The sequence below is a fragment of the Sebastes fasciatus genome, chromosome 13 (genome assembly GCF_043250625.1).
Source record: "Sebastes fasciatus isolate fSebFas1 chromosome 13, fSebFas1.pri, whole genome shotgun sequence".
Lineage (NCBI taxonomy): Eukaryota > Metazoa > Chordata > Actinopteri > Perciformes > Sebastidae > Sebastes > Sebastes fasciatus.
In genome coordinates, this window is record NC_133807.1 from 34,248,458 (window position 1) to 34,272,656 (window position 24,199).

The 24,199-nt window shown below is 44.8% G+C and overlaps 1 protein-coding gene and 2 long non-coding RNA genes across 3 annotated transcripts; 2 read left to right on the top strand and 1 right to left on the bottom strand.

The window, feature by feature from the left end:
* The first annotated feature begins 2,306 nt into the window (after positions 1-2,306).
* On the top strand, positions 2,307-21,150 carry casc3 (casc3 exon junction complex subunit). Its single transcript, XM_074657122.1, has 12 exons — positions 2,307-2,531; positions 4,613-4,637; positions 5,713-5,768; positions 5,950-6,234; positions 6,360-6,508; positions 6,957-7,130; positions 7,368-8,290; positions 9,295-9,474; positions 9,984-10,082; positions 10,159-10,325; positions 11,067-11,277; positions 20,655-21,150. The coding sequence occupies exons 1-11, from the start codon at positions 2,346-2,348 to the stop codon at positions 11,211-11,213; spliced, it is 2,391 nt and encodes a 796-aa protein (XP_074513223.1). The 5' UTR covers positions 2,307-2,345; the 3' UTR covers positions 11,214-11,277; positions 20,655-21,150.
* Positions 21,151-21,173: 23 nt separating this feature from the next.
* Positions 21,174-24,039, top strand: LOC141781390 (uncharacterized). Its single transcript, XR_012596838.1, has 2 exons — positions 21,174-21,272; positions 21,480-24,039. It is a non-coding gene; the product is annotated as an uncharacterized LOC141781390 (long non-coding RNA).
* LOC141781392 (uncharacterized) lies at positions 21,194-21,623 on the bottom strand. Its single transcript, XR_012596840.1, has 3 exons — positions 21,518-21,623; positions 21,397-21,462; positions 21,194-21,321 (listed from the first exon to the last, which is right to left on the bottom strand). It is a non-coding gene; the product is annotated as an uncharacterized LOC141781392 (long non-coding RNA).
* Positions 24,040-24,199: the final 160 nt, after the last annotated feature.

The window sequence follows — 24,199 nt, forward strand, 5'->3', positions numbered from 1 at the left end:
AGGTAGATGGAGATAGATGGTGGTAGATGGAGATGGATGGTGGTAGATGGTGGTAGATGGAGGTAGATGGAGATAGATGGTGGTAGATGGAGATAGATGGTGGTAGATGGAGGTAGATGGAGATAGATGGTGGTAGATGGTGGTAGATGGTGGTAGATGGAGGTAGATGGAGATAGATGGTGGTAGATGGAGATAGATGGTGGTAGATGGTGGTAGATGGAGGTAGATGGAGATAGATGGTGGTAGATGGTGGTAGATGGTGGTAGATGGAGGTAGATGGAGGTAGATGGTGGTAGATGGAGGTAGATGGAGATAGATGGTGGTAGATGGAGATAGATGGTGGTAGATGGTGGTAGATGGAGGTAGATGGAGATAGATGGTGGTAGATGGTGGTAGATGGAGGTAGATGGAGATAGATGGTGGTAGATGGTGGTAGATGGAGGTAGATGGAGATAGATGGTGGTAGATGGTGGTAGATGGTGGTAGATGGAGGTAGATGGAGATAGATGGTGGTAGATGGAGGTAGATGGAGATAGATGGTGGTAGATGGAGATGGATGGTGGTAGATGGTGGTAGATGGAGGTAGATGGAGATAGATGGTGGTAGATGGTGGTAGATGGAGGTAGATGGAGATAGATGGTGGTAGATGGAGATAGATGGTGGTAGATGGTGGTAGATGGAGGTAGATGGAGATAGATGGTGGTAGATGGTGGTAGATGGTGGTAGATGGTGGTAGATGGAGGTAGATGGAGATAGATGGTGGTAGATGGTGGTAGATGGTGGTAGATGGAGATAGATGGTGGTAGATGGTGGTAGATGGAGGTAGATGGAGATAGATGGTGGTAGATGGTGGTAGATGGTGGTAGATGGAGGTAGATGGAGATAGATGGTGGTAGATGGAGGTAGATGGAGATAGATGGTGGTAGATGGAGATGGATGGTGGTAGATGGTGGTAGATGGAGGTAGATGGAGATAGATGGTGGTAGATGGTGGTAGATGGAGGTAGATGGAGATAGATGGTGGTAGATGGAGATAGATGGTGGTAGATGGTGGTAGATGGAGGTAGATGGAGATAGATGGTGGTAGATGGTGGTAGATGGTGGTAGATGGTGGTAGATGGAGGTAGATGGAGATAGATGGTGGTAGATGGAGATAGATGGAGGTAGATGGTGGTAGATGGAGGTAGATGGAGATAGATGGTGGTAGATGGAGATAGATGGTGGTAGATGGTGGTAGATGGAGGTAGATGGAGATAGATGGTGGTAGATGGAGATAGATGGTGGTAGATGGAGATGGATGGTGGTAGATGGTGGTAGATGGAGGTAGATGGAGATAGATGGTGGTAGATGGAGATAGATGGTGGTAGATGGAGGTAGATGGAGATAGATGGTGGTAGATGGTGGTAGATGGTGGTAGATGGAGGTAGATGGAGATAGATGGTGGTAGATGGAGATAGATGGTGGTAGATGGTGGTAGATGGAGGTAGATGGAGATAGATGGTGGTAGATGGTGGTAGATGGTGGTAGATGGAGGTAGATGGAGGTAGATGGTGGTAGATGGAGGTAGATGGAGATAGATGGTGGTAGATGGAGATAGATGGTGGTAGATGGTGGTAGATGGAGGTAGATGGAGATAGATGGTGGTAGATGGTGGTAGATGGAGGTAGATGGAGATAGATGGTGGTAGATAGTGGTAGATGGAGGTAGATGGAGATAGATGGTGGTAGATGGAGATGGATGGTGGTAGATGGTGGTAGATGGAGGTAGATGGAGATAGATGGTGGTAGATGGTGGTAGATGGAGGTAGATGGTGGTAGATGGAGGTAGATGGAGATAGATGGTGGTAGATGGTGGTAGATGGAGGTAGATGGTGGTAGATGGAGGTAGATGGAGATAGATGGTGGTAGATGGTGGTAGATGGAGGTAGATGGTGGTAGATGGTGGTAGATGGAGGTAGATGGTGGTAGATGGTGGTAGATGGAGGTAGATGGTGGTAGATGGAGGTAGATGGAGATAGATGGTGGTAGATGGTGGTAGATGGAGGTAGATGGTGGTAGATGGTGGTAGATGGAGGTAGATGGTGGTAGATGGAGGTAGATGGAGATAGATGGTGGTAGATGGTGGTAGATGGAGGTAGATGGTGGTAGAGGGTAAATGACATGTTGGTGATGATCTAAACTCCAGGAGAAGAATAAATCTTCTGGATGTAGGTCTCCAGGTGACCTCTGGAGGGCAGCAACGCGCCTCTGATGAGTCGAGTCTGCCGCAAATTGTAAAAGAAGAAGAAGATTCGCCTACCCAGAATGCCCCGGTGGTTCCGTGGTTCCGGTGTTCCCGTGCAGTGAGATGGCGGACCGGCGGAGGAGGAGGTCTCAGGACAGCGAGGACGAGTCCGGCTCCGGGTCCGGGTCTGGTTCCGACAGCGGGAGGTCCGGGTCACCCACTAAACAACGAGTCAGAGACCCAGAACCACCCGAACCCTCAGCAGCACCGACCCGAGAGGAGCCGAAGAAACCCGAAGAGTCCGAGTGTGTAAGTAGCTGCTAATGCTAATGCTAATGCTAATGCTAATGCTAATGCTAATGCTAATGCTAATGCTAACGGCTAATGCTAATGCTAATGCTGCTGCTAATGCTAACGGCTAATGCTAATGCTGCTGCTAATGCTAACGGCTAACGGCGAACAGAGCTAGCTGTTAGTAGCTAGCTCTGTTAGCTCCCGGTAGTCTCCCGGTAGTCTGTGTCCCGGCTGGGAGCTGGTTATTCACCGTGTCTCGTTCTCGTTGGTCCATGTTACCGGGTAGTATTACAGTAATATATTATTATATGAACCTCAATCAGAACCGGTGGAGTGTTGACATGACGGTAGATCCTCCGGTAGGGTTAGAGGGGTTAACGGTAGATCCTCCGGTAGTGTTAGAGAGGTTAACGGTAGATCCTCCGGTAGGGTTAGAGGGGTTAACGGTAGATCCTCCGGTAGGGTTAGAGGGGTTAACGGTAGATCCTCCGGTAGTGTTAGAGAGGTTAACGGTAGATCCTCCGGTAGGGTTAGAGGGGTTAACGGTAGATCCTCCGGTAGGGTTAGAGGGGTTAACGGTAGATCCTCCGGTAGGGTTAGAGGGGTTAACGGTAGATCCTCCGGTAGTGTTAGAGAGGTTAACGGTAGATCCTCCGGTAGGGTTAGAGAGGTTAACGGTAGATCCTCCGGTAGGGTTAGAGGGGTTAACGGTAGATCCTCCGGTAGGGTTAGAGAGGTTAACGGTAGATCCTCCGGTAGGGTTAGAGGGGTTAACGGTAGATCCTCCGGTAGGGTTAGAGAGGTTAACGGTAGATCCTCCGGTAGGGTTAGAGGGGTTAACGGTAGATCCTCCGGTAGGGTTAGAGAGGTTAACGGTAGATCCTCCGGTAGGGTTAGAGAGGTTAACGGTAGATCCTCCGGTAGGGTTAGAGAGGTTAACGGTAGATCCTCCGGTAGGGTTAGAGAGGTTAACGGTAGATCCCCCGGCAGGGTTAGAGGGGTTAACGGTAGATCCTCCGGTAGGGTTAGAGGGGTTAACGGTAGATCCTCCGGTAGGGTTAGAGAGGTTAACGGTAGATCCTCCGGTAGGGTTAGAGAGGTTAACGGTAGATCCTCCGGTAGGGTTAGAGGGGTTAACGGTAGATCCTCCGGTAGGGTTAGAGAGGTTAACGGTAGATCCTCCGGTAGGGTTAGAGGGGTTAACGGTAGATCCTCCGGTAGGGTTAGAGAGGTTAACGGTAGATCCTCCGGTAGGGTTAGAGGGGTTAACGGTAGATCCTCCGGTAGGGTTAGAGAGGTTAACGGTAGATCCTCCGGTAGGGTTAGAGAGGTTAACGGTAGTTCCCCCGGTAGGGTTAGAGAGGTTAACGGTAGATCCTCCGGTAGGGTTAGAGAGGTTAACGGTAGATCCTCCGGTAGGGTTAGAGAGGTTAACGGTAGATCCTCCGGTAACAGATTCAGCCGGTACTGGCTCGGTAGCTGGACCTGCTGGAGGAGATCCAGATGATCCGGTTCATGTTCCGGGTCGCTCGTTAGAGAGACGGTGTCTCCTCCCGGGTTCCTTCATGATGCACCGAGCCAGGCCCTGGTACCGGTACCGTGTGCCACGTCCCGCTGTGTATCTAGGAGGCAGGAGATATGATCAGGTGTATCTAGGAGGCAGGAGATATGATCAGGTGTATCTAGGAGGCAGGAGATATGATCAGGTGCATCTAGGAGGCAGGAGATATGATCAGGTGCATCTAGGAGGCAGGAGATATGATCAGGTGCATCTAGGAGGCAGGAGATATGATCAGGTGTATCTAGGAGGCAGGAGATATGATCAGGTGTATCTAGGAGGTAGGAGATATGATCAGGTGTATCTAGGAGGCAGGAGATATGATCAGGTGTATCTAGGAGGCAGGAGATATGATCAGGTGTATCTAGGAGGCAGGAGGAATGAATGATCAGTGCTGTGACCAGCAGGCTCAGACTAAAGTCTGGAATCAGTCATATTTCAGCTCCTGATTGTCGTGCCGGTCCCAGTGGGGACCGTCTACTTCCTGGACAAATGTCCTGGTTTCAGTGCTGACTTGAGTTTCTGTCTGTGTTTGCAGGAGAGTGAAGATGGTGTTGGAGAAGGTAAGAGACATCCTTTAGTTCACATCACCCTTAAGTTCACATGATCCTTTAGTTCACATCACCCTTAAGTTCACATCACCCTTAAGTTCACATGATCCTTTAGTTCACATCACCCTTAAGTTCACATCACCCTTAAGTTCACATGATCCTTTAGTTCACATCACCCTTTAGTTCACATCACCCTTAAGTTCACATGATCCTTTAGTTCACATCACCCTTTAGTTCACATCACCCTTAAGTTCACATGATCCTTTAGTTCACATCACCCTTTAGTTCACATCATCCTTTAGTTCACATCTTCCTTTAGTTCACATCTTCCTTTAGTTCACATCATCCTTTAGTTCACATCACCCTTTAGTTCACATCACCCTTTAGTTCACATCACCCTTTAGTTCACATCACCCTTTAGTTCACATCACCCTTTAGGTCACATCTTCATTTAGTTCACATCATCCTTTAGTTCACATCACCCTTTAGTTCACATCACCCTTAAGTTCACATCACCCTCTAGTTCACATCACCCTCTAGTTCACATCACCCTCTAGTTCACATCACCCTTTAGTTCACATCACCCTCTAGTTCACATCACCCTCTAGTTCACATCACCCTTTAGTTCACATCACCCTCTAGTTCACATCACCCTCTAGTTCACATCACCCTTAAGTTCACATCACCCTCTAGTTCACATCACCCTCTAGTTCACATCACCCTCTAGTTCACATCACCCTTTAGTTCACATCACCCTCTAGTTCACATCACCCTCTAGTTCACATCACCCTCTAGTTCACATCGACGTCATGTTACTCAGACTACCACAATAAAAGCGGTAACCTCCTTCTAGCTCCACAGAGACTCAGATGAAGCAGATATATCCATTCTGGTTAAAACATCTGTTTAGAAATCACTAAAATCAAATGGAGATACAGATGTGGATCTACTCTTCTGCCTCTATTCATTCCAGTGTTTTAGTTGTTAGTAGAACACAGTGAGGCTGGTAAAACCTGTTTCAGGCTGATTCAGTGTGAAGGAGTTGAATATGTCCAGTGAGACGTCTCTGTTCTGTCTGTCTGTCCAGCTGTCCTCTCTGACTACGACAGTGCTGATCCAGAGGACAACGGCTCCCATTCAGAGGTAAAACACCACATCTGTAAGGACTGACCTACAGCCTTCACTTCACTGAGACCTAGCCACCTCTCTCCTAGCTGTTACACTACACCTGTTACACTACACCTGTACACCTGTTACACTACACCTGTTACACTACACCTGTACACCTGTTACACTACACCTGTTACACTACATGTTCCCTCAGGGAGTGGAGGAGGAAGAGGAGGCAGAGCAGTACAGCGATGAAGAAGCTCCAGCAGCAGCCAGCGAGCCCAAACCCTCTGCAGCCGATGTTCCAACAAAGGTAGAGGAGGAGGTGGTGGAGGAGGAGGAGGAGGAGGAGGTGGTGGTGGTGGTGGAGGAGGAGGAGGAGGAGGAGGATGAAGAAAAGGAGCCAGAGGGGGAGGTAGGAGGAGGACGGAGTAAAGAGGAGAACAAAGCTGAGGAGAAAGGGAACCTGGCCGGAGAGAGACAGAGCGGTGACGGACAGGTGAGACCCCCCCCCCCACCTGGCCCCCCACTTTAAATGTACTTTAAGTACAGTCATCATCATCATCATCATCATCATCACGCCGTGCTCTGTCCTAACTGATGCTCTCACACACACACACACAGGAGTCTACGGACGACCCCGAGACGAAGGCGGGAGGGAAACCGGGTCAGAAGCTGGACGACGACGAGGACCGGAAGAACCCGGCCTACATCCCCAGGAAGGGTCTGTTCTTTGAGCACGACGTCAGAGGACACGCTCAGGAGGAGGAGAGGTGGCTCATATCTATTATTATTAATATTGTTATTATTATTAATATTATTTATTATTATTATAATCATTATTATTAATATTATTATGTATTATCATTATTATTATTTACTTTTATTATTATTATTATTATTATAATTGATTAATTGATATAATTGATTTAGTATTATTATTTCTTATAATAATAATAATAATAATGATTATTTTTATTATTATTTACTGCATGGTGACATTACTATTATCATTATTATTGTTATGACTATTATTGTGATTATTAATATTATTATTTATTATTATTATTGATGATTGATTGATCCTGTAGACAGTCAGAGCCTTACAGCTACAGCTGGAGATCATTGATTGATGGATCCTGTGTACAGCTCTGTGTACAGTGTGGTGAGCATGTAGAGAGCAGGACACTCGATCACGTCTCCCCGTCTTTGTCCTCTCAGACCTAAAGGTCGAAACAGGAAGTTGTGGAAGGACGAGGGTCGCTGGGAGCATGACAAGTTCAGGGAGGAGGAGCAGGCGCCGAAGAGCCGCGAGGAGCTCATCGCCATCTACGGCTACGACATCAGAAACGGCGGTGGCTCCGGAGACCGACCGTACCGGCAGCGCAGGCCCAGGTGAGCGCCGCCTTAACCCAGAATAACCAGTTTAATCTGCATCCCATAATTGATCTCATTGATCGGTGATCCGTTACAGCTGATTATTCACACTACTTTATCTTTATTCAACGATAACCATGTCCGACTAGCTGGTCATGAAGGAGGTTAAATAACGCTCCAAACTTAACGCTACATTTCAGCGAGGAAAAGCTGTCGTGTGACGTTTAGAGTTTAATGTCTCTGTGTCCCCTGCAGACAGACGACGTCTCCCAGCAGAGACAAGCGGTGGCGAGATGGAGGAGGAGAACGAGCGGTCCGATCCTGGCAGAGTGGAGGAGGAGGAGGAGGAGGAGGAGAAGGAGGAGGAGGTCTGAACCGAGGAGGAGCTCCACCGTCATCCTCCTCTCCATCGCCCTCCTCCCTCTCTTTCTCCTCCTCTCAGCGTAGCAGCAACCCCTCCAGACCTCCGCCCTCCCGCAGCAGACCCTCACACCTCCCGGCCCAGTCCCACTACAGGAACAACGAATCAAACGCTCCCCAGCAGCACGCCAGAGAACGACAAGGTCCTAAAACGCTGTGTGACCCCGCAGGAGACCGGGGCGTGGTCAGCAGGGGAGGGCGTGGCGGTGGCGGGGGAAGGGGGCCCTCCGTGGTCATTGAGGACATTACAGTCAGCCAAGGAGGTGTTAGAGAACAGGACCTAAGTGTTGTACCGCCACCAGCATCGTCACAGCCGGGCGGTTACCGGTCTGCGTCACCGAGACGACAGCAGCAGGAACGGCGAGGCAGTGCCGACAGATCTGCGTCTGGATCGGCCGCTTCCTCCTCCGGCTCCGCCCCCGCTCTCCATTCGTCAGCCGCATCGACCAATCCGCAAGCCTCTCCTCCCGCCGAGCGGCCGGTGGAGCGTAAATCTTACTCTCTGGCTCGCAGGACTCGCTCTCGGCCCGCAGACCTGGGCAGCAAACAGCCGTCCGTGGAGGAGTCTGCCGCCGGAGGGAACGCCACCTCCCCCGCCATCGTGGGCGGGAAGAGCTGGGCCGGAGGCGGCGACGGGCCGAGTCAGGCCGGAGGAGGGGGAGGGCTGACGGAGCTGGACCAGGACGTAGCCCGACTCAGTCTGGCAGGACAGAACTGGAGCCCCAACCCCACCTCCTACTTCAGGTCTGAGATGAGAGGTGAGTACTACTGAAAACACAAATACTACTGGTACTCCACTGAAAACACAAGTACTACTGGTACTTCACTGAAAACACAAATACTACTGGTACTCCACTGAAAACACAAGTACTACTGGTACTCCACTGAAAACACAAATACTACTGGTACTCCACTGAAAACACAAGTACTACTGGTACTCCACTGAAAACACAAATACTACTGGTACTCCACTGAAAACACAAGTACTACTGGTACTTCACTGAAAACACAAGTACTACTGGTACTTCACTGAAAACACAAGTACTACTGGTACTTCACTGAAAACACAAATACTACTAGTACTTCACTGAAAACACAAATACTACTGGTACTCCACTGAAAACACAAGTACTACTGGTACTCCACTGAAAACACAAATACTACTGGTACTCCACTGAAAACACAAATACTACTGGTACTCCACTGAAAACACAAATACTACTGGTACTCCACTGAAAACACAAGTACTACTGGTACTCTACTGAAAACACAAGTACTACTGGTACTCCACTGAAAACACAAATACTACTGGTACTTCACTGAAAACACAGTACAAGTACTACTGACATGACTACTATTGACGTGTGAATGCCGTGTAACTGATTGGCGTGTGACTGATTGGCGTGCGACTGATTGACATGCGACTGATTGGCGTGTAACTGATTGGCGTGTAACTGATTGGCGTGTGACTGATTGGCGTGTGACTGATTGCCGTGTAACTGATTGGCGTGTGACTGATTGGCGTGTAACTGATTGGCGTGTGACTGATTGGCGTGTGACTGATTGGCGTGTGACTGATTGGCGTGTAACTGATTGACATGTGACTGATTGGCGTGCGACTGATTGACATGTAACTGATTGGCGTGTAACTGATTGGCGTGTGACTGATTGGCGTGTGACTGATTGGCGTGTGACTGATTGACGTGTGACTGATTGACGTGTGACTGATTGGCGTGTGACTGATTGCCGTTTCCGTCCTTAGGCCTGCCCAACGCCATGCATATCCCCGGCAGCCCGCCTCAGTTCTCCAACATGGAGGAGATGGGTGTCAGTTCCAATCGGGCCAAACGCTACTCGTCCCAACGCCAGAGAGCCGTTCCGGAGCCGGCGCCGCCGCCCCCCATGCACCTGGGGGTGATGGAGGGTCACTACTACGAACCCAGTAAGATGAAGACACCTTTTAAAGGGGTAGTCAGGTTGGAGGAGGTATAACGGTGTACATAGTCAGTGTATTACTACAGTAGAGACAGACAGGAGTACTAGTAGTAGTAGTAGTAGTAGCAGTAGAGGGCAGCAGGGGGCAGCAGGGGGCAGTAGAGGGCAGTAGGGGGCAGTAGAGGGCAGCAGGGGGCAGTAGAGGGCAGCAGGGGGCAGTAGAGGGCAGTAGGGGGCAGTAGAGGGCAGCAGAGGGCAGTAGAGGGCAGCAGGGGGCAGTAGAGGGCAGTAGAGGGCAGCAGAGGGCAGCAGAGGGCAGTAGAGGGCAGCAGGGGGCAGTAGAGGGCAGCAGGGGGCAGCAGGGGGCAGTAGAGGGCAGTAGAGGGCAGTAGAGGGCAGCAGGGGGCAGTAGAGGGCAGCAGGGGGCAGCAGAGGGCAGTTTCCCTTTGGACCGGTCAGCTTGGTTAACAGCTGGTTCTGATCCAGTGATAAACCCGGTCCGTCTCTGTCTCTCAGTGTCCTATCAGGGACCGATCTACGCCCACGGAGACGGCCCCGCCCCCATCCCGCCGCAAAGCATGCTGGTCCAGCCTGAGATGCACCTCCCCCACCCCGGTGAGTTGGTGTCCCTCTCTGATTGTTAAGGATGAAGATTAGTATCTCCTCACTCACCTCTCCTCCTCTTCCTCAGGTCTCCATCCCCACCAATCAGGCGGCCCGATCGCTAACCCCGCCCTCTACGGAGGCCCGCCGGTTTCTCTGTCGCCGGGGCAACCACAGCAGCTGCTGCCGCCGCCTTTCTACCCTCCGCCGGGGGTCATGACCTTCCCGTACCCCACCATGTACCCGAGTCCACAGGTAGGCACTCGCCTGAACGGTGTTAATAATCTTTAACGAGGTGTGAACGGTGTTAATAATGTTTAACGAGGTGTGAACGGTGTTAATGATCTTTAACGAGGTGTGAACGGTGTTAATGATGTTTAACGAGGTGTGAACGGTGTTAATGATGTTTAACGAGGTGTGAACGGTGTTAATGATGTTTAACGAGGTGTGAACGGTGTTAATGATGTTTAACGAGGTGTGAACGGTGTTAATGATGTTTAACGAGGTGTGAACGGTGTTAATGATGTTTAACGAGGTGTGAACGGTGTTAATGATGTTTAACGAGGTGTGAACGATGTTAATGATGTTTAACGAGGTGTGAACGGTGTTAATGATGTTTAACGAGGTGTGAACGGTGTTAATGATGTTTAACGAGGTGTGAACGGTGTTAATGTTTAACGAGGTGTGAACGGTGTTAATGATCTTTAACGAGGTGTGAACGGTATTAATGATCTTTAACGAGGTGTGAACGGTGTTAATGATATTTAACGAGGTGTGAACGGTGTTAATAATATTTAACGAGGTGTGAACGGTGTTAATGATGTTTAACGAGGTGTGAACGGTGTTAATAATATTTAACGAGGTGTGAACGGTGTTAATGTTTAACGAGGTGTGAACGGTGTTAATGTTTAACGAGGTGTGAACGGTGTTAATGATGTTTAACGAGGTGTGAACGGTGTTAATATTATTTAACGAGGTGTGAACGGTGTGTTTCAGGGTCAGGCCCAGGTGACCTACGGAGGTGTGACGTACTATGACACCATGCAGCAGCAGGCTCAGCCTAAGCCGTCGCCCCCCCGCCGGACCTCCCAGCCCGTCACTGTGAAGCCCCCCCCACCGGAGCTGCACTTCGCCTCAGAGTGACTCCGTCCCCCCCTCGCCCTCCTCGCCTCCCGGTCAGAGCCTCACTGTGACCTCACAGCTACAGGTGAGACCTTACTGCTGGTTACTATACCGGTTACTACTGGTTACTACTGGTAACCACTGGTTACTATACCGATTACTACTAGTTACTATGCTGGTTACTATACCGGTTACTATACCTATTACTACTGGTTACTATACCGGTTACTGCTGGTTACTATACCGGTTACTACTGGTTACTATACCGATTACTACTGGTTACTATACCGATTACTATCGGTTACTACTGGTTACTATACCGGTTACCACTGGTTACTATACCGATTACTACTGGTTACTATACCGATTACTACTGGTTACTACCGGTTACTACTGGTTATTATACTGGTTACTATACCGGTTACTGCTGGTTACTACTGGTTACTAGACAGATTACTACTGGTTACTATACCTATTACTATACCGATTACTACTAGTTACTATATAGATTACTATCGGTTACTACTGGTTACTATACCGATTACTACTATACCGGTTACTATACCTATTACTGCTGGTTACTACCGGTTACTACTATACCGGTTACTACTATACCGGTTACTATACCTATTACTGCTGGTTACTACCGGTTACTACTATACCGGTTACTACTATACCGGTTACTATACCTATTACTGCTGGTTACTATACCGGTTACTACTGGTTACTACTGGTTATTATACTGGTTACTATACCTATTACTATACCGATTACTACTGGTTACTATATAGATTACTATCGGTTACTACTGGTTACTATACCGATTACTACTATACCGGTTACTATACCTATTACTGCTGGTTACTACCGGTTACTACTATACCGGTTACTACTATACCTATTACTACTGGTTACTATACCGGTTACTATACCGATTACTGCTGGCTACTACCAGTTACTACTGGTTACTATACCGATTACTATACCGATTACAACTGGTTACTCTACTGGTTACTATACCGATTACTACTGGTTACTATACCGATTACTACTGGTTACTATACCGATTACTATACCGATTACTACTGGTTACTAAACTGGTTACTATACCGGTTACTACTGGTTACTATACAGATTACTATACCGATTACTGCTGGTTACTACTGGTTACTATCCCGATTACTAAACCGGTTACTATACCGATTACTAAACCGGTTACTATACCGGTTACTATACCGGTTACTATACCGATTACTACTGGTTACTGTACCGATTACTATACCGATTACAACTGGTTACTATACTGGTTACTACTGGTTACTATACCGATTACTATACCGATTACAACTGGTTACTATACCGGTTACTACTGGTTACCATACCGATTACTATACCGATTACAACTGGTTACTATACCGATTACTATACCGATTACAACTGGTTACTATACCGGTTACTACTGGTTACTATACCGATTACTACTGGTTACTATACCGATTACAACTGGTTACTATACCGGTTACTACTGGTTACTATACCGATTACTACTGGTTACTATACAGTTTACTATACCGATTACTACTGGTTACTATACCGATTACGACTGGTTACTATACCGATTACTACTGGTTACTATACCGGTTACTATACCGGTTACTATACCGGTTACTATACCGATTACTACACCGATTACTACTGGTTACTATACCGATTACTACTGGTTACTATACTGGTTACTATACCGATTACTACTGGTTACTATACCGATTACTACTGGTTACTGTACCGATTACTACTGGTTACTATACCGATTACTATACCGGTTACTATACCGATTACTACTGGTTACTATACCGATTACTACTGGTTACTATACCGGTTACTATACCGGTTACTATACCGATTACTACACCGATTACTACTGGTTACTATACCGATTACTACTGGTTACTATACCGATTACTACTGGTTACTATACCGGTTACTATACCGATTACTACTGGTTACTATACCAATTACTACTGGTTACTATACCGATTACTATACTGATTACTACTGGTTACTCTACCGATTACTACTGGTTACTATACCGATTACTACTGGTTACTATACCGATTACTACTGGTTACTATACCGATTACTATACCGATTACTACTGGTTACTATACCGATTACTACTGGTTACTATACCGATTACTACCGATTACTACTGGTTACTATACCGATTACTATACCGATTACTACTGGTTACTCTACCGATTACTATACTGATTACTACTGGTTACTCTACCGATTACTACTGGTTACTATACCGATTACTACTGGTTACTACACCGATTACTACTGGTTACTATACCGATTACTACTGGTTACTATACCGATTACTACCGGTTACTATACCGATTACTACTGGTTACTATACCGGTTACTATACCGATTACTACTGGTTACTATACCGATTACTACTGGTTACTATACCGATTACTACTGGTTACTATACTGGTTACTATACCGATTACTACTGGTTACTATACCGATTACTATACCGATTACTACTGGTTACTATACCGATTACTATACCGATTACTACTGGTTACTATACCAGTTACTATACCGGTTACTACTGGTTACTATACCGATTACTACTGGTTACTATACCGATTACTACTGGTTACTATACCGATTACTATCGGTTACTACTGGTTACTATACCGGTTACCACTGGTTACTATACCGATTACTACTGGTTACTATACCGATTGCTACTGGTTACTACCGGTTATTATACTGGTTACTATACCGGTTACTGCTGGTTACTACTGGTTACTAGACAGATTACTACTGGTTACTATACCTATTACTATACCGATTACTACTAGTTACTATATAGATTACTATCGGTTACTACTGGTTACTATACCGATTACTACTATACCGGTTACTATACCTATTACTGCTGGTTACTACCGGTTACTACTATACCGGTTACTACTATACCGGTTACTATACCTATTACTGCTGGTTACTATACCGGTTACTACTGGTTACTACCGGTTACTACTGGTTATTATACTGGTTACTATACCGGTTACTGCTGGTTACTACTAGTTACTAGACAGATTACTACTGGATACTATACCTATTACTATACCGATTACTACTGGTTACTTTATAGATTACTATCGGTTACTACTGGTTACTATACCGATTACTACTATACCGGTTACTATACCTATTACTGCTGGTTACTACCGGTTACTACTATACCGGTTACTACTATACCGGTTACTATACCTATTACTACTAGTTACTATACCGGTTACTATACCGATTACTGCTGGCTACTACCAGTTACTACTGGTTACTATACCGATTACTACTGGTTACTATACAGATTACTATACCGATTACTGCTGGTTACTACTGGTTACTATCCCGATTACTAAACCGGTTACTATACCGATTACTAAACCGGTTACTAAACCGGTTACTATACCGATTACTACTGGTTACTGTACCGATTACTATACCGATTACAACTGGTTACTATACTGGTTACTACTGGTTACTATACCGATTACTATACCGATTACAACTGGTTACTATACCGGTTACTACTGGTTACTATACCGATTACTATACCGATTACAACTGGTTACTATACCGATTACTATACCGATTACAACTGGTTACTATACCGGTTACTACTGGTTACTATACCGATTACTACTGGTTACTATACCGATTACAACTGGTTACTATACTGGTTACTACTGGTTACTATACCGATTACAACTGGTTACTATACCGGTTACTACTGGTTACTATACCGATTACTACTGGTTACTATACCGATTACTACTGGTTACTATACCGATTACTACTGGTTACTATACAGTTTACTATACCGATTACTACTGGTTACTATACCGATTACGACTGGTTACTATACCGATTACTACTGGTTACTATACCGATTACCATACCGATTACTACTGGTTACTATACCGATTACTACTGGTTACTATACAGATTACTACTGGTTACTATACCGATTACTACTGGTTACTATACCGATTACTATACCGGTTACTATACCGATTACTACTGGTTACTATACCGATTACTACTGGTTACTATACCGGTTACTATACCGGTTACTATACCGATTACTACACCGATTACTACTGGTTACTATACCGATTACTACTGGTTACTATACCGATTACTACTGGTTACTATACCGATAACTACCGGTTACTATACCGATTACTACTGGTTACTATACCGATTACTACCGGTTACTATACCGATTTCTACTGGTTACTATACCAATTACTATACCGGTTACTACTGGTTACTATACCGATTACTATACCGATTACTACTGGTTACTATACCGATTACTACTGGTTACTATACCGATTACTACTGGTTACTATACCGATTACTATACCGATTACTACTGGTTACTATACCGATTACTACACCGATTACTACTGGTTACTATACCGATTACTACTGGTTACTATACCGATTACTATACCGATTACTACTGGTTACTATACCGATTACTATACCGATTACTACTGGTTACTATACCGATTACTATACCGGTTACTACTGGTTACTATACCGATTACTATACCGATTACTACACCGATTACTACTTGTTACTATACCGATTACTACTGGTTACTATACCGATTACTATCGGTTACTACTGGTTACTATACCGGTTACCACTGGTTACTATGCCGATTACTACTGGTTACTATACCGATTACTACTGGTTATTATACTGGTTACTATACCGGTTACTGCTGGTTACTACTGGTTACTAGACAGATTACTACTGGTTACTATACCTATTACTATACCGATTACTACTGGTTACTATATAGATTACTATCGGTTACTACTGGTTACTAGACAGATTACTACTATACCGGTTACTATACCTATTACTGCTGGTTACTACCGGTTACTACTATACCGGTTACTACTATACCGGTTACTATACCTATTACTACTGGTTACTATACCGGTTACTATACCGATTACTGCTGGCTACTACCAGTTACTACTGGTTACTATACCGATTACTATACCGATTACAACTGGTTACTCTACTCGTTACTATACCGATTACTACTGGTTACTATACCGATTACTACTGGTTACTATACCGATTACTATACCGATTACTATACCGATTACTACTGGTTACTAAACCGGTTACTATACCGGTTACTATACCGATTACTACTGGTTACTATACCGATTACTGCTGGTTACTACTGGTTACTATCCCGATTACTAAACCGGTTACTATACCGATTACTAAACCGGTTACTAAACCGGTTACTATACCGATTACTACTGGTTACTGTACCGATTACTATACCGATTACAACTGGTTACTATACTGGTTACTACTGGTTACTATACCGATTACTATACCGATTACAACTGGTTACTATACCGGTTACTACTGGTTACTATACCGATTACTATACCGATTACAACCGGTTACTATACCGATTACTATACCGATTACAACTGGTTACTATACCGATTACTATACCGATTACAACTGGTTACTATACCGGTTACTACTGGTTACTATACCGATTACTATACCGATTACAACTGGTTACTATACCGATTACTATACCGATTACAACTGGTTACTATACCGGTTACTACTGGTTACTATACCAATTACTACTGGTTACTATACCGATTACTACTGGTTACTATACCGATTACTACTGGTTACTATACAGATTACTATACCGATTACTGCTGGTTACTACTGGTTACTATCCCGATTACTAAACCGGTTACTATACCGATTACTAAACCGGTTACTAAACCGGTTACTATACCGATTACTACTGGTTACTGTACCGATTACTATACCGATTACAACTGGTTACTATACTGGTTACTACTGGTTACTATACCGATTACTATACCGATTACAAGTGGTTACTATACCGATTACTATACCGATTACAACTGGTTACTATACCGATTACAACTGGTTACTATACCGATTACTACTGGTTACTATACCGATTACAACTGGTTACTATACTGGTTACTACTGGTTACTATACCGATTACAACTGGTTACTATACCGGTTACTACTGGTTACTATACCGATTACTACTGGTTACTATACCGATTACTACTGGTTACTATACAGTTTACTATACCGATTACTACTAGTTACTATACCGATTACGACTGGTTACTATACCGATTACTACTGGTTACTATACCGATTACCATACCGATTACTACTGGTTACTATACCGATTACTACTGGTTACTATACAGATTACTACTGGTTACTATACCGATTACTACTGGTTACTATACCGATTACTATACCGGTTACTATACCGATTACTACTGGTTACTATACCGATTACTACTGGTTACTATACCGGTTACTATACCGGTTACTATACCGATTACTACACCGATTACTACTGGTTACTATACCGATTACTACTGGTTACTATACCGATTACTACTGGTTACTATACCGATAACTACCGGTTACTATACCGATTACTACTGGTTACTATACCGATTACTACCGGTTACTATACCGATTTCTACTGGTTACTATACCAATTACTATACCGGTTACTACTGGTTACTATACCGATTACTATACCGATTACTACTGGTTACTATACCGATTACTACTGGTTACTATACCGATTACTACTGGTTACTATACCGATTACTATACCGATTACTACTGGTTACTATACCGATTACTACTGGTTACTATACCGATTACTACTGGTTACTATACCGATAACTACCGGTTACTATACCGATTACTACTGGTTACTATACCGATTACTACCGGTTACTATACCGATTTCTACTGGTTACTATACCAATTACTATACCGGTTACTACTGGTTACTATACCGATTACTATACCGATTACTACTGGTTACTATACCGATTACTACTGGTTACTATACCGATTACTACTGGTTACTATACCGATTACTATACCGATTACTACTGGTTACTATACCGATTACTACTGGTTACTATACCGATTACTATACCGATTACTACTGGTTACTATACCGATTACTATACCGATTACTACTGGTTACTATACCGATTACTATACCGGTTACTACTGGTTACTATACCGATTACTATACCGATTACTACACCGATTACTACTTGTTACTATACCGATTACTACTGGTTACTATACCGATTACTATCGGTTACTACTGGTTACTATACCGGTTACCACTGGTTACTATGCCGATTACTACTGGTTACTATACCGATTACTACTGGTTACTACCGGTTACTACTGGTTATTATACTGGTTACTATACCGGTTACTGCTGGTTACTACTGGTTACTAGACAGATTACTACTGGTTACTATACCTATTACTATACCGATTACTACTGGTTACTAAATAGATTACTATCGGTTACTACTGGTTACTAGACAGATTACTACTATACCGGTTACTATACCTATTACTGCTGGTTACTACCGGTTACTACTATACCGGTTACTATACCTATTACTACTGGTTACTATACCGGTTACTATACCGATTACTGCTGGCTACTACCAGTTACTACTGGTTACTATACCGATTACTATACCGATTACAACTGGTTACTCTACTCGTTACTATACCGATTACTACTGGTTACTATACCGATTACTACTGGTTACTATACCGATTACTATACCGATTACTACTGGTTACTAAACCGGTTACTATACCGGTTACTATACCGATTACTACTGGTTACTATACCGATTACTGCTGGTTACTACTGGTTACTATCCCGATTACTAAACCGGTTACTATACCGATTACTAAACCGGTTACTAAACCGGTTACTATACCGATTACTACTGGTTACTGTACCGATTACTATACCGATTACAACTGGTTACTATACTGGTTACTACTGGTTACTATACCGATTACTATACCGATTACAACCGGTTACTATACCGATTACTATACCGATTACAACCGGTTACTATACCGATTACAACCGGTTACTATACCGGTTACTACTGGTTACTATACCGATTACTACTGGTTACTATACCGATTACTACTGGTTACTATACCGATTACAACTGGTTACTATACCGGTTACTACTGGTTACTATACCGATTACTATACCGATTACAACTGTTTACTATACCGGTTACTACTGGTTACTATACCGATTACTACTGGTTACTATACCGATTACTACTGGTTACTATACAGTTTACTATACTGATTACTACTGGTTACTATACCGATTACGACTGGTTACTATACCGATTACTACTGGTTACTATACCGATTACCATACCGATTACTACTGGTTACTATACCGATTACTACTGGTTACTATACCGATTACTACTGGTTACTATACCGATTACTACCGGTTACTATACCGATTACTACCGGTTACTATACCGATTACTACTGGTTACTATACCGATTACTACTGGTTACTATACCGATTACTACTGGTTACTACACCGATTACTACTGGTTACTATACCGATTACTATACTGATTACTACTGGTTACTCTACCGATTACTACTGGTTACTATACCGATTACTACTGGTTACTACACCGATTACTACTGGTTACTATACCGATTACTACTGGTTACTATACCGATTACTACCGGTTACTATACCGATTACTACCGGTTACTATACCGATTACTACTGGTTACTATACCGATTACTACTGGTTACTATACCGATTACTACTGGTTACTATACCGATTACTACTGGTTACTATACTGGTTACTATACCGATTACTACTGGTTACTATACCGATTACTATACCGATTACTACTGGTTACTATACCGATTACTATACCGATTACTACTGGTTACTATACCAATTACTATACCGGTTACTACTGGTTACTCTACCGATTACTATACCGATTACTACTGGTTACTCTACCGATTACTACTGGTTACTATACCGATTACTACTGGTTACTATACCGATTACTACTGGTTACTATACCGATTACTACTGGTTCCTATACCGATTACTACTGGTTACTATACCGATTACTACTGGTTACTACACCGATTACTACTGGTTACTATACCGATTACTATACCGATTAATACTGGTTACTATACCGATTACTACTGGTTACTATACCGATTACTACTGGTTACTATACCGATTACTACTGGTTACTATACCGATTACTACTGGTTACTACACCGATTACTACTGGTTACTATACCGATTACTACCGGTTACTATACCGATTACTACTGGTTACTCTACCGATTACTGTGGCGAGCTGCAGCTCTGAGCGTCTCCTCCTGCGTTCAGGATGTGAATAGCCAGGTGATGTCATCGATCCTTTAAATGTACGTTTCTGTTTCAGTTCTGTTTGTAGGAGACGGACGGGACGGTCCACAACAGCAACCGCCAACGCTATCCAGGGAGGGACGGACGGGCGGACGGACGGACGGACGGGCGGGCGGACGGACGGACGGACGGACGGGTGACCCCCAGCATCAGTGGTGGAACGTGACCTTTTCTTCTCGAGTTAGTTAGCTTGGAGCCGTGTAGCGGCGCGGGGAGGCGACGCGTCATCAGACTGATCTGTGACTCTGCGGTCGCAGGTTTGATTCCACCAACGTGTCTTTGAGCAACAACAAAGCTGAACCTGGAAATGTAAAACATGTTGAAACCCTTTAGAAGATGTAACGTCCCTGAGGCGGACGGACGAACGGAGTGGAACTCTAAACGTCGGGACCAGGAGGTCTGGAAGGGATTTGTTAACGGCCGTTAACGGACGACAGAAACGGTTCTTTTGTTGTCCCGTCATCAGTTTGTGGGTTCCTTCACGCTGAACGTGTTCTAACAGGAAACAGGAAGTTAACGCTGAACTTGTTCTAACAGGAAGTTCATCAGCGTGAGATTAGAAACAGAAGAGTTTATGTTCTTGTTGTATATAGTTTGAATGAAAACCTCCACGTTACCGTCGCGTTACCGTCACGTTACCGCCAGGTTACCGTCGTGTTACTATCAGGTTACCGTCGGGTTATCTCCACGTTACCGTCATGTTACTGTCGGTTACCGTCGGGTTATCTCCACGTTATCGTCATGTTACTGTCGGTTACCGGCGGGTTACCGTCGGGTTATCTCCACGTTACCGTGGGGTTACCGGCAGGTTACCGTCGGGTTACCTCCATGTTACAGTCAGGTTACCGTCACGTTACCGTTGGGTTATCTCCACGTTACCGTCGGGTTACCTCCAGGTTACCATCGGGTTACCGGCAGGTTACCGTGGGGTTACCGGCAGGTTACCGTCGGGTTACCTCCACGTTACTGTCGGGTTACCGGCAGGTTACCGTGGGGTTACCGGCAGGTTACCGGCAGGTTACCGTCGGGCTACAGCCGGCTGGAGTTGGTCAGTTCTCTCAATGCAGACAGACGGTTCCTACTCTTGAAGATCTCTGCGTTCGTTACCAACTAATAACTGACCTTTAAATGACCTTTAAATGACCTTTAACTCACTTTTAAAAGTGCTGCCCGTCCTCCTCCGTCGGGTTCATGTTCGGTTGATCGACCGGCTGCAGCTTCAGTCAGATAACCCTGACCCGTGGAACATGTTTGTCCCACTTTCTTTGACACAAAGAGACCAGAGGACGGTGGGGGGCCGTCATTCAGCTTGTTGATTTAGATTATTAATAAATTATAATTCCACGTCATTTTCTTTTGATCTTGAGACTCTAATCGTACCGACGGTAAAGTCCGGCGCCGTATTCGGGTCGTTGTAGAATCTAAAACAGAGAGACTTTAATCTCTCTCTGAGATGAAAGTCGTAAATTTAAAATGAAAGAAGCCGACCGTTTCTCTGAGATTATAAAATCAGAAAGTTAAATATTCGGTGAGATTAAAGAACCAGATCAAACCGTATCTTCAAAGATTATAACGTCGTAAATTTAGGAAAGAAAGATCAGAAACTAACGAGGAAAACCAACTAGAATATTCTCTGAGATTAAAGTCACAACGTTCCTAGAAAACAAACCTTGAACATGTGATGACATGAGGTTGATCCGAGTCGCGTCTGTCCGGTAAACTGTTTATATCCCGGAGCTTCACCACATCGTCTGACTCGTTAACGGGAAATTATCTTTTTGGGCACAGTGTAATAATATATGGAAGATAAAGATAAAAATAAGGTGAAAACTTAGTACAAAAGATCCCGTATCTAGAGATGCTCCGATACCACTTTATATCAGACCGAGTACAGGTACTTACATCTGGGTACTCGCCGATACGAGTACCGATACCGAGTACCGATACGAGTACTTCTCTGTGCCAGAAGAGCCTCGTTATCAGCCAGCTGGAGGGTGTGAGCGACACACGGCAGACTGGGGAGTCCCGCGTACGAGGCGGTGCGCCGCCACCGGCTCTAGGTCGGCTTGGAAAGGCTCGGGGCGAAGGGGCTTCCCGGGGCCGCAGCTTTACAGCGTTCCCCGCCCGGACCCTCGCTGCACCGTGACGGGGCTCCCTGGTCCCGGTGCGACTGTCGACCGTGCCGTGCCACGGCCCACGTAAAAAGCTCCAGGGGTCTGCGGCGATGTCGCCAACCTACCCGACCCGTCTTTAAACACGGACCAAGGAGTCTAACACACGCGTGAGTCAGAGGCTGCAAACAAAACCCCGTGGAGCAATGAAAGTGGCTGAGGTGGGATCCCGTCCAGCGGAGTCGGGCGCACCACCGGCCCGTCTGGCCCGCACCGTGGGGGAGGTGGAGCCTGAGGACCAGAAAGACGGTGACGAGAGGTTAACGTCACGCTGCCGTAGTGGTATCGGTGCTGTTTTGCGAGTACATGAGCACAGTATCGGACCCGATACCCGATACTGGTATCGGTACCGGTGCATCCCGACCCGTAAGTCATAAAAATAATAACGAAGTATCTCCGAATATTATTATATATTATTTTGAGAAAGTTTTTCGGAACACAGGGTCGGGGTCGGCGTTCTGGTTGGGGTTCTGGTCGGGGGTCGTGGTGGACGAAGTATGACAACAAACTGAGGTCCTGTTTCTGTCTAAAGATGATTATTTTGTCGTCATAGAGATGAAAACAGAATCAGAATATGTTCATTGATCAGGACTGACGGACTGACGGAGCGTCTGACGGCTGCTGGTTGTTGTTTCTGTATATAGAAATCTAAATGTGTATATAAAAGCTTGAGCAGATAAAATAGAGCAGTAAACATATTCTAATAATAATAATAATTCTACTAGAGCTGACTCAGACCTCGAAGTTAATGGAGGTTAACGGAGGTTAACGGAGGTTAACGGAGGTTAGCGGAGGTTAACTGAGGTTAGCGGAGGTTAACGGAGGTTAGCGGAGGTTAGCGGAGGTTAACGGAGGTTAGCGGAGGTTAGCCGAGGTTAACGGAGGTTAGCCGAGGTTAACGGAGGTTAGCCGAGGTTAACGGAGGATTTAATCATTTAGAGCTTTGATTTGTTTTCTTTCTTTTCCTTTTCTCGATGTTTCATTTGAATCCGTTGAGTATGTTGTTTTTTTAATGGTTAGTAAATGTCAGAGTGAAGCGACGACTTCCTACTGCAGACTTGTTTGTTTTCACGTTACCGGGGCAACGCTGAGGAACACCTTGATGAGCTCTTCATCGTCTGTTTGTCCTGAAACTAAAATACGTGTTCAGAAATAAAAGTGTATTTTTCTGTTTCTATTCTTCTTCCTGTTTGTTTGGTCAAAAGTCAAAATAAAAGCAGGTTTCACTCATTAAGGTTTATACATCTATACATCTATACATCTATACATCTGTACATCTATAGAGCTAACAGCTGGATGTGGAAGCTGAGATGTGTTTTATTACAGTTTGTTTTCATCCATTAATCTGCCCATATTTCTGTTAAATGAATCATTTAGTCTTTAAAGGTCA

Excerpts from the sequence above, each read along its gene's own strand:
- casc3 (XM_074657122.1), top strand. The coding sequence starts at position 2,346 with ATGGCGGACCGGCGGAGGAGGAGGTCTCAGGACAGCGAGGACGAGTCC. Across the intron at positions 5,769-5,949 it reads ACAACGGCTCCCATTCAGAG|GGAGTGGAGGAGGAAGAGGA; the intron begins GTAAAACACCAC and ends ATGTTCCCTCAG. Across the intron at positions 10,083-10,158 it reads GATGCACCTCCCCCACCCCG|GTCTCCATCCCCACCAATCA; the intron begins GTGAGTTGGTGT and ends CCTCTTCCTCAG.